Source organism: Oncorhynchus gorbuscha, linkage group LG06 (assembly GCF_021184085.1).
Source record: "Oncorhynchus gorbuscha isolate QuinsamMale2020 ecotype Even-year linkage group LG06, OgorEven_v1.0, whole genome shotgun sequence".
NCBI classification, from domain to species: domain Eukaryota; kingdom Metazoa; phylum Chordata; class Actinopteri; order Salmoniformes; family Salmonidae; genus Oncorhynchus; species Oncorhynchus gorbuscha.
Genome location: NC_060178.1, coordinates 49,277,796 through 49,292,642, shown reverse-complemented (window position 1 = coordinate 49,292,642; position 14,847 = coordinate 49,277,796). Strand labels below are relative to the sequence as shown.

The window sequence follows — 14,847 nt, the reverse complement described above, 5'->3', positions numbered from 1 at the left end:
CTGGCGTCGTGAGGGAGTTTGTTCCACCATTGGGGAGCCAGAGCAGCGAACACTTTTGACTGGGCTGAGCGGGAACTGTACTTCCTCAATGGTAGGGAGGCGAGCAGGCCAGAGGTGGATGAACGCAGTGCCCTTATTTGGGTGTAGGGCCTGATCAGAGCCTGGAGGTACTGAGGTGCCGTTCCCCTCACAGCTCCGTAGGCAAGCACCATGGTCTTGTAGCGGATGCGAGCTTCAACTGGAAGCCAGTGGAGAGAGCGGAGGAGCGGGGTGAAGTGAGAGAACTTGGGAAGGTTGAACACTAGACGGGCTGCGGCGTTCTGGATGAGTTGTAGGGGTTTAATGGCACAGGCAGGGAGCCCAGCCAACAGCGAGTTGCAGTAATCCAGACGGGAGATGACAAGTGCCTGGATTAGGACCTTCGCCGCTTCCTGTGTGAGGCAGGGTCGTACTCTGCGGATGTTGTAGAGCATGAACCTACAGGAACGGGCCACCGCCTCGATGTTAGTTGAGAACGACAGGGTGTTGTCCAGGATCACGCCAAGGTTCTTAGCGCTCTGGGAGGAGGACACAATGGAGTTGTCAACCGTGATGGCGAGATCATGGAACGGGCAGTCCTTCCCCGGGAGGAAGAGCAGCTCCGTCTTGCCGAAGTTCAGCTTGAGGTGGTGATCCGTCATCCACACTGATATGTCTGCCAGACATGCAGAGATGCGATTCGCCACCTGGTCATCAGAAGGGGGAAAGGAGAAGATTAATTGTGTGTCGTCTGCATAGCAATGATAGGAGAGACCATGTGAGGTTATGACAGAGCCAAGTGACTTGGTGTATAGCGAGAATAGGAGAGGGCCTAGAACAGAGCCCTGGGGGACACCAGTGGTGAGAGCGCGTGGTGAGGAGACAGATTCTCGCCACGCCACCTGGTAGGAGCGACCTGTCAGGTAGGACGCAATCCAAGCGTGGGCCGCGCCGGAGATGCCCAACTCGGAGAGGGTGGAGAGGAGGATCTGATGGTTCACAGTATCGAAGGCAGCCGATAGGTCTAGAAGGATGAGAGCAGAGGAGAGAGAGTTAGCTTTAGCAGTGCGGAGCGCCTCCGTGATACAGAGAAGAGCAGTCTCAGTTGAATGACTAGTCTTGAAACCTGACTGATTTGGATCAAGAAGGTCATTCAGAGAGAGATAGCGGGAGAGCTGGCCAAGGACGGCACGTTCAAGAGTTTTGGAGAGAAAAGAAAGAAGGGATACTGGTCTGTAGTTGTTAACATCGGAGGGATCGAGTGTAGGTTTTATGACCTCATAACCACTTCGTACCTTCTCCTCATCTCATTTATATCGTTTACTTTCTAGAATCTCTGTTTTAGCATCTTTCTCATGTCCAGGGAGAAAGGAGGACAGGATGGATAGAATGGATGTGAGGATGCGAGGGGTTAAGTTGGAGCCCTGTAAATCACATGTACATTGAGTGCTTATTAAGTAAATGCATTTAGCTTCATTTCAGTGAATTCCCTCATTCTCAAAATGAAAGGGTGAAAGGCAGAAAGAGAGCAATAAAGACAGAGAGGAAAAGAGAGACGAGAGGTTGTAATGACGTCGGAGAAGAGCCCCCTCCCTTCCGATGGGCTTGTTCTCTGAGATGTAAGAGGTGTAAACTCAGAGCGTACAGAGCAGAGGACCGGTGTAAACGTTCCCTTCCCTTGGGTCCCTCTCCGCTCCACGCTAGCACACAACGACACACCTGTCTGCTACTTTAAAGACAGGCCCTCCTTCCTGGGTTATGGTGCTGCTGAGTGATATGAAGAAGGGAGACACACTAAACATAAGAACCATAGTGTGAGAATGGGCCTGTGTGTGTTACGTACCATGTGCTACAGAGTGCAGCCTATGTATAAACTGCGTCTTTCAAATGCAGTATTTGTGTGTGTGTGTGTGTGTGTGTGTGTGTGTGTGTGTGTGTGTGTGTGTGTGTGTGTGTGTGTGTGTGTGTGTGTGTGTGTGTGTGTGTGTGTGTGTGTGTGTGTGTGTGTGTGTGTGTGTGTGTGTGTGTGTGTGTGTGTGTGTGTGGTGTGTGTGTGTACACATTACCTGGCTGTATGGATCCTCTTGGCTCTCCAGGAGAGGGCGTGGCTATAGTGGGGTGTGTGCGAGGTGGCTCCGACCAGGCGCGTCACTATCTTATAGCGCGTCCTGAAAACCCGCTGAGACAATTGGCTAAGCATCGACAGAGAGGCGGGACCTGGGGAAGACAGAGGAAGTGATTGACATCAGATTGACAGGTCAAGAAACCAACACAGGGCGTTTGTGCCCATACTAACTCACAGGTACAAACTACAACGTGTCAATGCACCTCTGGGGGATTGGCTGACAAGCCTGGGTTCAGGGTCAAGCCTGGGTTCAGGGTCAAGCCTGGGTTCAGGGTCAAGCCTGGGTTCAGGGTCAAGCCTGGGGTCAAGCCTGGGTTCAGGGTCAAGCCTGAGTTCAGGGTCAAGCCTGAGTTCAGGGTCAAGCCTGGGGTCAGGGTCAAGCCTGGGTTCAGGGTCAAGCCTGGGGTCAAGCCTGGGTTTAGGGTCAAGCCTGGGGTCAAGCCTGGATTTAGGGTCAAGCCTGGGTTTAGGGTCAAGCCTGGGTTTAGGGTCAAGCCTGGGTTTAGGGTCAAGCCTGGGTTCAGGGTCAAGCCTGGGTTCAGGGTCAAATTAGCAGATACAACACAAATAGGACACAGACACACATGCGCAGGGCACCCACACGCACCTAGAACTCTGTGGCAGGCAGGGCGCCCACACGCACCTAGAACTCTGTGGCAGGCAGGGCGCCCACACGCACCTAGAACTCTGTGGCAGGCAGGGTGTGCTCTCTTAACAAGCATCACATGTAAAGATGAGAGAATAACAAAGGAAATATCTATAAATATATATGAGCCTAATAATTCCTGTCCTCTGTCTCTTTCCCTCCCTCCTTGATTTCTCTCTTTAAGTCTCATTCGTTATATCATTTTGCAGATCCATAAAAGAGGGTAGGAGAAAAATAATAATAGGAGTCTTTGTTATTTATTTAGGTGTGTATCCATCATATGGCTTTATGATGGCTGGGATTGGCTGACATACACGCTGTGCCGGGTAACGGATGGCATTTGCATCCGCTAGGATCGGAAACTGCTGCTTTACACCAATTTAACAAACCCGATGATTTATCAAAGCCAGGAGTTATGATTTAGCTTTCCGGGATCGGGCAGTGTACTGTGACGGTTCAGGTTTGTGTCTGATGACTGTGGAAGAATGAATAAGACTGATGATTCTGAAGATCGCAGAGGACTGGGATGAATACAATGAGTTCTAATTTAAATAAAAACTCGGGGTCAATTCTAGAGTTGAAATATACAAGTGAATCTCCAACTGAACCAGAGCTGTGTTGTGGAAGGTCTAAAACAGAAGTCTCCCAGCTCAAATCTCACATAAATCATCTTTTGTTCATTCAGACAAACGCTGAGACCCAGCAGGAGAACATGAGATCCGACAAGACCATGTCAGTGACAAACCTCCAGGCTCTGATCAGGCCTCTGATCAGAAAATCTCTCTCTCTTACCCGCTCCTCACTTGGAAGCAACAAACTGTGTATCCAACTAACTTCACTCCTCTCTCTCTCTCTCTCTCTCTCTCACCTCTCTCTCCGGAGACACCTCTCTCTCTCTCTCCACTCTGTCATAAGGTGAATCTCTCTCTCTCTCTGGATAAGAGCTCTCTAAATGACTTCCATCATATGGCTTTATGATGGCTGGGATTGGCTGACCCTCTCTCTCTCTCTCTCTCTCTCTCTCTGCTGCTTTCTCTCCAATCAAACCCGATCAAAGCCAGGAGTTATGATTTAGCTTCTCTCTGTACTCTGACGGTTCAGGTTTGTGTCTGATGACTGTGGAAGAATGAATAAGACTGATGATTCTGAAGATCGCAGAGGACTCCCTACAATGAGTTCTCTCTCTCTAGAGTTGAAATCTCTCCCTGAACCAGAGCTGTGTTGTGGAAGGTCTCAGAAGTCTCCCAGCTCAAATCTCTCTTTCTTCAGACAAACGCTCCCCCATCCAAAGAAAATCTCTCTCTCTCTCTCTCTCTCTCCCTCTCTCTCTCTCTCTCTCTCTCTCTCTCTCTCTCTCTCTCTCTCTCTCTCTCTCTCTCTCTCTCTCTCTCTCTCTTTCTTCTCTCTCCCTCTCTCTCTCTCTCTCTCTCTCCTCTCTCTCTCTCTCTCCATCTCTCTCTCTTTTCTTACTCCCCCCTCCTCTCTCTCTCTCTCTCTCTCTCTCCCCCTCCCTCTCTCTCTCTCTCTCTTTACTCTCCCTCTCTCTCTCTCTCCATCTCTCCCTTACTGCCCTCCCTCTCTCTCTCCTCTTTCTTACTCCCTGCCCCTCTCTCCCTCTTTCTTACTCCCTCCCCTCCCTCCCCCTCTCTCTCTCTCCTGTACCACCCATCTCTCACGGTGACAACACTTTGTCTTCTTAATGAGTGAGGAAGGAAATTGATAGCGAGAGAGAGAGTGCAAAGGTGAGAGAGAGAGAGAGAGAGAGAGAGAGAGAGAGAGAGAGAGAGAGAGAGAGAGAGAGAGAGAGAGAGAGAGAGAGAGGGAGAGGGAGAGAGATAGAGAGAGGGAGGGAGAGGGAGAGGGAGAGAACCCCAACAATGTGCCCTTTCTACTTAATTTCTATTATTTGTATTGGGTATCTTTAAGTGCTTTCTGTCATGTTAATAAGCATTTAATAACAAAGCATGACCAAGAAGCAAATAGCAGCTTGGAGCAATGACACATCACAATTATTTATCTTCCTCCACCCTCTCTTATCTTATATCTTACATTCTGGGGACGGTGAGTGTGTTTCACTTGTCAGGCAGCGTACACACAGCTCAGGATCAGCTGGATCATTCATTTCAGTCAAACATTTACCCATGAATCACCACACATCATGCTGGAACCTACCCCAAACACACACACGCGCTCGCACGGGACCTGCCCCTCTGTATGAATGAGGTACGGCTGCATATGTATAGGTGTGTGTGTGTGTGTGTGTGTGTGTGTGTGTGTGTGTGTGTGTGTGTGTGTGTGTGTGTGTGTGTGTGTGTGTGTGTGTGTGTGTGTGTGTGTGTGTGTGTGTGTGTGTGTGTGTGTGTGTGTGTGTGTGTGTATATGCGAGTGTGTATGTGTGAGGCAAGGTTATGATATTTTTGTGATTTTCTATTTTTAGTCTATTAGTCTTTCGATAATCATTTAGTTTGAGTTTTATAAAACCATTTTTATTTAGTTTATATATTTTTTCAGTTTCAGCTTGACCTTTTGTTGCCTCTATTGTTCACACCTATGGTTCACGCTACCACTAGCTAGTGATAGCATAAAAGCTATTTGTTCACACCTATGGTTCACGCTACCACTAGCTAGTGATAGCGTAAAAGCTATTTGTTCACACCTATGGTTCACGCTACCACTAGCTAGTGATAGCGTAAAAGCTATTTGTTCACACCTATGGTTCACGCTACCACTAGCTAGTGATAGCGTAAAAGCTATTTGTTCACACCTATGGTTCACGCTACCACTAGCTAGTGATAGCGTAAAAGCTATTTGTTCACACCTGTGGTTCACGCTACCACTAGCTAGTGATAGCGTATAAGCAATTTGTTCACACCTATGGTTCATGCTACCACTAGCTAGTGATAGCGTAAAAGCTATTTGAAACGTTGCCATGAACTCGCAGCATTTACCTGCCAGATTCAGAAGCTTGTAAACCCCATTCGGGGAAAAAAGCTTGAAAACCTCATTAGAAGGAAAATAACAAAAAACGAACACTTATGATGGTTTTTATTTTATTTCATTTTGCAGCCAAAGACGGTTTCAGTATAGTTTTTCAAATGTTTTTCTTAATTGTTTTACTTCAGTTTACTAAATCGTTTTTCCAATTTTTGTTTTTGTTTCAGTTTTCATTTACTATAATAACCATGGTGTGAGGTGGGGGGGGGCATGGTTGTGCAGGATTAGTTGCCTGGACTGTAGTCCCTTCTCTTCCCAGCAGTCATCTGTATTGCATTCAGAGCTATTCGGGCCTCCTGGCAGATGACAAATAGGGCTTGTCAAAGTCCGCTGCCGTGCCCCGCACCCCGCACCGCCTCCCCGTCAACACCCAACCCCCCCCCCCCCCCATATATACCCCTCCCTCAGTCCTATTCCAAACACCCCTCACACAGTTCACCTAGTCCCAACAACGACTCACAATGATGTTCCGCTTTAGCTGTTGTTTAATGACAGCCCCAGTTTGTAGTGTAGCTGCACGCTTGAGAGTCTGTGTGCGTGTATGGCACAAGGGTAGTACTCTCTCTCGCTCCCCCATCTTGCTGTCAAAGGCCTATTAGAGGAAGATTAAGACCCCCGTTTGCGTGTGTGTGTGTGTGTGTGTGTGTGTGTGTGTGTGTGTGTGTGTGTGTGTGTGTGTGTGTGTGTGTGTGTGTGTGTGTGTGTGTGTGTGTGTGTTCGCGGTGGTCTAGTAGAAGAAGATGGAGTCCCTATTGCTTCCAGACCCACTCAACCAACACAACCTGCTGGGGTTTACAATCAGAGCACACCCTCCCCATTCATCACCCATGCTGACACACACACGCACACACACAGTTCAAACCCATCCATCCCAAGATGACACACACACGCACACACACATCCATCCCAAGATGACACACAACTACGTGCTGTGAAACCACAGATGATCTAGTCTATACACTCTGCACTGCACCTTTCCCAGCAAGACCACCTCACACCTTCTGCTCTGGGCTACTGCTACTGAACTTACACACGAAACCCTCCTCTCTACTCTAAACACCGAATAACTACAGAGTTCTACATGGATTGGATCTCAATCCTTTGGCTGCGTTCCTAACGTAGCTGCTACATCTGATCGACCGGGACTGGGATGTGACGGACGGGTAGAGTAGATCTTAGTGTGCCTGCCACTCCGCACCTCCACCTCCTGCCCTCTTCACCCAGTCTCACGCTCTAGTCTGCAGAGTGACAGAGTGGCATGACGCTCACCACAGCACCACTACACCAAATAATGCCATCATAACACCGCACCGCACCGTGGCGTCTCTAGAGACAGGCTGCTATCTATCCCTCTCCTCACCCTACCTGCTCTGTGATCCCCTGCCTCTCCCTATCTAGTCCCTTCCCACAGCCGCTGTGACTCTGGCAAGCGGCACTTCTCCTTACCTGATGGCTAATTCCAGCTAACACACACCCCCCCACCACCACCACCACCACCGCCGCCTCCGGAGACTCGGTAGACCATTAGTCTTGTTATTGACAGTCAGTCTGATACTGGGGCTTCTATACCCCCCTTCTGCTGTACAACCCCCACCCCCTATTCAAATCCCCCGGGGATCATCCTCTGCATCCCAGTGGGAATCTGATAGACATGCTCAACGATAGGCTAACTTATCAGATTGAAATGCATTCCAAATGTCATGCGGTTATCCACCAACTTGGTGCTCAAGTTACCAGCATATAGTTTAACACCCAATGCTAAGCTCAGGCAGGCAGATTCACTTATAGATACATATGTATAGTAAGTTAGAGTGAGATCAAATTCTGGCACGGACTATCAGTTAGCAATATTAGTATCACTCCACTGCCCCACCCAGCAAAAATATGGCCTGTTCTGTGCAATATCTCACACTGACTGGCATGTCTGTGTGCTCATGGGTGTGTGGACGTGTGTGTATGAGAGAGAGATTAGTGGTGTCGTGTGTGTCTGCGTGTGAGATAGTGTTGGTGTCGTATGATCACAAATACTCTAACGTGTGCGTATGTTTCGGGGAAGTGTGAGTACATACTAGTGTCTCAGATTAAGTGGGGGGGAGAGAAAGAGAGAAGGGTGGTGAGAGAGAGAGAGAGCGAGAGAGAAAGGAATAAAGAGAGCGAGAGGCGAGAAAGAAAGAAAGAAAGGACAGAAAGAAAGGACAGTAAGAAAGAAAGAAAGGACAGAAAGAAAGAAAGTAAGGACAGAAAGAAAGAAAGAAAGGACAGAAAGAAAGAAAGGACAGAAAGAAAGAAAGAAAGTAAGAAAGAAAGAAAGAAAGGACAGAAAGAAAGAAAGTAAGGACAGTAAGAAAGAAAGTAAGGACAGAAAGAAAGAAAGTAAGGACAGAAAGAAAGAAAGGACAGAAAGAAAGAAAGTAAGAAAGAAAGAAAGAAAGGACAGAAAGAAAGGACAGAAAGAAAGGACAGAAAGAAAGGACAGAAAGAAAGGACAGAAAGAAAGAAAGTAAGGACAGAAAGAAAGTAAGGACAGAAAGAAAGAAAGTAAGGATAGAAAGAAAGGACAGAAAGAAAGTAAGGACAGAAAGAAAGGACAGCAAAAAATAAAGAAAGGAAGAAAGAAAGAAAGGACAGAAAGAAAGAAAGTAAGGACAGAAAGAAAGGACAGAAAGAAAGAAAGGACAGAAAGAAAGGACAGTAAGAAAGAAAGAAAGAAATAAAGAAAGGACAGAAAGAAAGTAAGGACAGAAAGAAAGAAAGGACAGAAAGAAAGAAAGGACAGAAAGAAAGAAAGAAAGGACAGTAAAAAAGAAAGAAAGGACAGAAAGAAAGGACAGTAAGAAAGAAAGAAAGGACAGTAAAAAAGAAAGAAAGGACAGAAAGTAAGGACAGAAAGAAAGAAAGGACAGTAAGAAAGGACAGAAAGAAAGTAAGAAAGAAAGAAAGGACAGTAAGAAAGAAAGGACAGAAAGAAAGAAAGTAAGGACAGAAAGAAAGGAAAGTAAGAAAGGACAGAAAGAAAGAAAGTAAGGACAGAAAGAAAGGACAGAAAGAAAGTAAGAAAGAAAGAAAAGTAAGAAAGAAAGGACAGAAAGAAAGAAAGTAAGGACAGAAAGAAAGGACAGTAAAAAAGAAAGAAAGGACAGAAAGAAAGAAAGGACAGTAAGAAAGAAAGAAAGGATAGAAAGAAAGTAAGGACAGAAAGAAAGAAAGGACAGTAAGAAAGGACAGAAAGAAAGTAAGAAAGAAAGAAAGGACAGTAAGAAAGAAAGTAAGGACAGAAAGAAAGGAAAGTAAGAAAGGATAGAAAGAAAGAAAGTAAGGACAGAAAGAAAGAAAGGACAGAAAGAAAGTAAGAAAGAAAGGACAGAAAGAAAGAAAGTAAGGACAGAAAGAAAGGACAGTAAGAAAGAAAGAAAGGACAGAAAGAAAGAAAGAAAGGACAGTAAGAAAGAAAGAAAGTAAGGACAGAAAGAAAGGACAGTAAAAAATAAAGAAAGGACAGAAAGAAAGTAAGAAAGAAAGGACAGAAAGAAAGAAATTAAGGACAGAAAGAAAGAAATTAAGGACAGAAAGAAAGAAAGTAAGGACAGAAAGAAAGAAAGGACAGAAAGAAAGTAAGGACAGAAAGAAAGGAAGAAAGTAAGGACAGAAAGAAAGAAATGACAGAAAGTAAGGAGAGAAAGTAAGGACAGAAAGAAAGGACAGTAAGAAAGAAAGGACAGAAAGAAAGAAAGTAAGGACAGAAAGAAAGAAAGGACAGAAAGAAAGAAAGTAAGACAGAAAGAAAGAAAGGACAGAAAGAAAGAAAGAAAGGACAGAAAGAAAGAAAGTAAGGACAGTAAGAAAGAAAGTAAGGACAGAAAGAAAGAAAGTAAGGACAGAAAGAAAGAAAGAAAGGACAGAAAGAAAGAAAGTAAGAAAGAAAGAAAGGACAGAAAGAAAGGACAGAAAGAAAGGACAGAAAGAAAGGACAGAAAGAAAGAAAGTAAGAAAGAAAGGACAGAAAGAAAGGACAGAAATAAAGAAAGGACAGAAAGAAAGAAAGAAATAAAGGACAGAAAGAAAGGACAGAAAGAAAGAAAGTAAGGACAGAAAGAAAGTAAGGACAGAAAGAAAGAAAGTAAGGATAGAAAGAAAGAAAGAAAGGACAGAAAGAAAGTAAGAAAGAAAGGACAGAAAGAAAGAAAGGACAGTAAGAAAGAAAGAAAGTAAGGACAGAAAGAAAGGACAGTAAAAAATAAAGAAAGGACAGAAAGAAAGTAAGAAAGGACAGAAAGAAAGAAATTAAGGACAGAAAGAAAGAAAGTAAGGACAGAAAGAAAGAAAGGACAGAAAGAAAGAAAGTAAGGACAGAAAGAAAGGAAGAAAGTAAGGACAGAAAGAAAGAAATGACAGAAAGTAAGGAGAGAAAGTAAGGACAGAAAGAAAGGACAGTAAGAAAGAAAGGACAGAAAGAAAGAAAGGACAGAAAGAAAGAAAGAAAGGACAGAAAGAAAGGACAGTAAGAAAGAAAGTAAGGACAGAAAGAAAGAAAGTAAGGACAGAAAGAAAGAAAGAAAGGACAGAAAGAAAGAAAGTAAGAAAGAAAGAAAGGACAGAAAGAAAGGACAGAAAGAAAGGACAGAAAGAAAGAAAGTAAGAAAGAAAGAAAGAAAGGACAGAAATAAAGAAAGGACAGAAAGAAAGAAAGAAATAAAGGACAGAAAGAAAGAAAGTAAGGACAGAAAGAAAGTAAGGACAGAAAGAAAGAAAGTAAGGATAGAAAGAAAGAAAGGACAGTAAGAAAGGACAGAAAGAAAGGACAGAAAGAAAGTAAGGACAGAAAGAAAGTAAGGACAGAAAGAAAGAAAGTAAGGATAGAAAGAAAGAACAGAAAGAAAGGACGGAAAGAAAGAAAGGACAGAAAGGACAGAAATTAAGAAAGGACAGAAAGAAAGGACAGAAAGAAAGAAAGTAAGGACAGAAAGAAAGTAAGGACAGAAAGAAAGAAAGAAAGTAAGGATAGAAAGAAAGAAAGGACAGAAAGAAAGTAAGAAAGAAAGGACAGAAAGAAAGAAAGGACAGAAAGAAAGTAAGGACAGAAAGAAAGGACAGTAAAAAATAAAGGACAGAAAGAAAGTAAGAAAGAAAGGACAGAAAGAAAGAAATTAAGGACAGAAAGAAAGAAAGTAAGGACAGAAAGAAAGAAAGGACAGAAAGAAAGAAAGTAAGGACAGAAAGAAAGGAAGAAAGGAAGGACAGAAAGAAAGAAATGACAGAAAGTAAGGAGAGAAAGTAAGGACAGAAAGAAAGGACAGTAAGAAAGAAAGAAAGGACAGAAAGAAAGAAAGTAAGGACAGAAAGAAAGAAATGACATAAAGTAAGGACAGAAAGAAAGAAAGTAAGGATAGAAAGAAAGAAAGGACAGAAAGAAAGGACGGAAAGAAAGAAAGGACAGAAAGGACAGAAAGAAAGAAAGGACAGAAGAAAGGACTGAAAGAAAGGACAGAAAGAAAGAAAGGACAGAAACAAAGAAAGGACAGAAAGTAAGAAAGAAAGGACAGTAAGAAAGAAAGTAAGGACAGTAAGAAAGGACAGAAAGAAAGTAAGAAAGAAAGAAAGGACAGTAAGAAAGAAAGAAAGGACAGAAAGAAAGAAAGAAAGGACAGAAAGAAAGTAAGGACAGAAAGAAAGGACAGCAAAAAATAAAGAAAGGAAGAAAGAAAGAAAGGACAGAAAGAAAGAAAGTAAGGACAGAAAGAAAGGACAGAAAGAAAGAAAGGACAGAAAGAAAGGACAGTAAGAAAGAAAGAAAGAAAGAAAGAAAGGACAGAAAGAAAGTAAGGACAGAAAGAAAGAAAGTAAGGACAGAAAGAAAGAAAGGACAGAAAGAAAGAAAGGACAGTAAAAAAGAAAGAAAGGACAGAAAGAAAGGACAGTAAGAAAGAAAGAAAGGACAGTAAAAAAGAAAGAAAGGACAGAAAGTAAGGACAGAAAGAAAGAAAGGACAGTAAGTAAGGACAGAAAGAAAGAAAGGACAGAAAGAAAGAAAGAAAGGACAGTAAAAAAGAAAGAAAGGACAGAAAGAAAGGACAGTAAGAAAGAAAGAAAGGACAGTAAAAAAGAAAGAAAGGACAGAAAGTAAGGACAGAAAGAAAGAAAGGACAGTAAGAAAGGACAGAAAGAAAGTAAGAAAGAAAGAAAGGACAGTAAGAAAGAAAGGACAGAAAGAAAGAAAGTAAGGACAGAAAGAAAGGAAAGTAAGAAAGGACAGAAAGTAAGGACAGAAAGAAAGGACAGAAAGAAAGTAAGAAAGAAAGAAAAGTAAGAAAGAAAGGACAGAAAGAAAGAAAGTAAGGACAGAAAGAAAGGACAGTAAAAAAGAAAGAAAGGACAGAAAGAAAGAAAGGACAGTAAGAAAGAAAGAAAGGATAGAAAGAAAGTAAGGACAGAAAGAAAGAAAGGACAGTAAGAAAGGACAGAAAGAAAGTAAGAAAGAAAGAAAGGACAGTAAGAAAGAAAGTAAGGACAGAAAGAAAGGAAAGTAAGAAAGGATAGAAAGAAAGAAAGTAAGGACAGAAAGAAAGAAAGGACAGAAAGAAAGTAAGAAAGAAAGGACAGAAAGAAAGAAAGTAAGGACAGAAAGAAAGGACAGTAAGAAAGAAAGAAAGGACAGAAAGAAAGAAAGGACAGTAAGAAAGAAAGAAAGTAAGGACAGAAAGAAAGGACAGTAAAAAATAAAGAAAGGACAGAAAGAAAGTAAGAAAGAAAGGACAGAAAGAAAGAAATTAAGGACAGAAAGAAAGAAATTAAGGACAGAAAGAAAGAAAGTAAGGACAGAAAGAAAGAAAGGACAGAAAGAAAGTAAGGACAGAAAGAAAGGAAGAAAGTAAGGACAGAAAGAAAGAAATGACAGAAAGTAAGGAGAGAAAGTAAGGACAGAAAGAAAGGACAGTAAGAAAGAAAGGACAGAAAGAAAGAAAGTAAGGACAGAAAGAAAGAAAGGACAGAAAGAAAGAAAGTAAGGACAGAAAGAAAGAAAGGACAGAAAGAAAGAAAGAAAGGACAGAAAGAAAGTAAGGACAGTAAGAAAGAAAGTAAGGACAGAAAGAAAGAAAGTAAGGACAGAAAGAAAGAAAGGACAGAAAGAAAGAAAGTAAGAAAGAAAGAAAGGACAGAAAGAAAGGACAGAAAGAAAGGACAGAAAGAAAGGACAGAAAGAAAGAAAGTAAGAAAGAAAGGACAGAAAGAAAGGACAGAAATAAAGAAAGGACAGAAAGAAAGGACAGAAAGAAAGGACAGAAATAAAGAAAGGACAGAAAGAAAGAAAGTAAGGACAGAAAGAAAGTAAGGACAGAAAGAAAGAAAGTAAGGATAGAAAGAAAGAAAGGACAGAAAGAAAGTAAGAAAGAAAGGACAGAAAGAAAGAAAGGACAGTAAGAAAGAAAGAAAGTAAGGACAGAAAGAAAGGACAGTAAAAAATAAAGGACAGAAAGAAAGTAAGAAAGGACAGAAAGAAAGAAATTAAGGACAGAAAGAAAGAAAGTAAGGACAGAAAGAAAGAAAGGACAGAAAGAAAGGAAGGACAGAAAGAAAGAAATGACAGAAAGTAAGGAGAGAAAGTAAGGACAGAAAGAAAGGACAGTAAGAAAGAAAGAAAGGACAGAAAGAAAGAAAGTAAGGACAGAAAGAAAGAAATGACATAAAGTAAGGACAGAAAGAAAGAAAGTAAGGATAGAAAGAAAGAAAGGACAGAAAGAAAGGACGGAAAGAAAGAAAGGACAGAAAGGACAGAAAGAAAGAAAGGACAGAAGAAAGGACTGAAAGAAAGGACAGAAAGAAAGAAAGGACAGAAACAAAGAAAGGACAGAAAGTAAGAAAGAAAGGACAGTAAGAAAGAAAGTAAGGACAGTAAGAAAGGACAGAAAGAAAGTAAGAAAGAAAGGACAGTAAGAAAGAAAGAAAGGACAGAAAGAAAGAAAGTAAGGACAGAAAGAAAGGACAGAAAGAAAGAAAGAAAGGACAGTAAGAAAGAAAGAAAGTAAGGACAGAAAGAAAGAAAGTAAGGACAGAAAGAAAGAAATGACAGAAAGTAAGGACAGAAAGAAAGAAAGTAAGGATAGAAAGAAAGAAAGGACAGAAAGAAAGGACAGAAAGAAAGAAAGGACAGAAAGGACAGAAAGAAAGAAAGGACAGAAGAAAGGACTGAAAGAAAGGACAGAAAGAAAGGACAGAAAGAAAGGACAGAAAGAAAGAAAGTAAGGACAGAAAGAAAGGACAGAAAGAAAGAAAGTAAGAAAGAAAGGACAGAAAGAAAGGACAGAAAGAAAGAAAGGACAGAAAGAAAGAAAGAAAGGACAGAAAGTAAGAAAGAAAGGACAGAAAGAAAGAAATTAAGGACAGAAAGAAAGAAATTAAGGACAGAAAGAAAGAAAGTAAGGACAGAAAGAAAGAAAGGACAGAAAGAAAGTAAGGACAGAAAGAAAGGAAGAAAGTAAGGACAGAAAGAAAGAAATGACAGAAAGTAAGGAGAGAAAGTAAGGACAGAAAGAAAGGACAGTAAGAAAGAAAGGACAGAAAGAAAGTAAGGACAGAAAGAAAGAAAGGACAGAAAGAAAGAAAGTAAGGACAGAAAGAAAGAAAGAAAGGACAGAAAGAAAGAAAGTAAGGACAGTAAGAAAGAAAGTAAGGACAGAAAGAAAGAAAGTAAGGACAGAAAGAAAGAAAGAAAGGACAGAAAGAAAGAAAGTAAGAAAGAAAGAAAGGACAGAAAGAAAGGACAGAAAGAAAGGACAGAAAGAAAGAAAGTAAGAAAGAAAGGACAGAAAGAAAGGACAGAAATAAAGAAAGGACAGAAAGAAAGAAAGAAATAAAGGACAGAAAGAAAGGACAGAAAGAAAGAAAGTAAGGACAGAAAGAAAGTAAGGACAGAAAGAAAGAAAGTAAGGATAGAAAGAAAGAAAGGACAGAAAGAAAGTAAGAAAGAAAGGACAGAAAGAAAGAAAGGACAGTAAGAAAGAAAGAAAGTAAGGACAGAAAGAAAGGACAGTAAAAAATAAAGAAAGGACAGAAAGAAAGTAAGAAAGGA

The 14,847-nt window shown here is 41.7% G+C and overlaps 1 protein-coding gene across 6 annotated transcripts in view; it reads right to left on the bottom strand.

The window, feature by feature from the left end:
• Positions 1-14,847, bottom strand: part of LOC124038053 (zinc finger CCCH domain-containing protein 3-like) — a 144,666-nt gene that overhangs the window by 61,528 nt on the left and 68,291 nt on the right. For all 6 annotated transcript variants that reach the window (XM_046353449.1, XM_046353451.1, XM_046353453.1 and 3 more), the window contains exon 4: positions 2,085-2,235. In XM_046353449.1, coding sequence (XP_046209405.1) covers positions 2,085-2,235 — 151 coding nt within the window. The remainder of the gene's footprint in view (positions 1-2,084; positions 2,236-14,847) is intronic.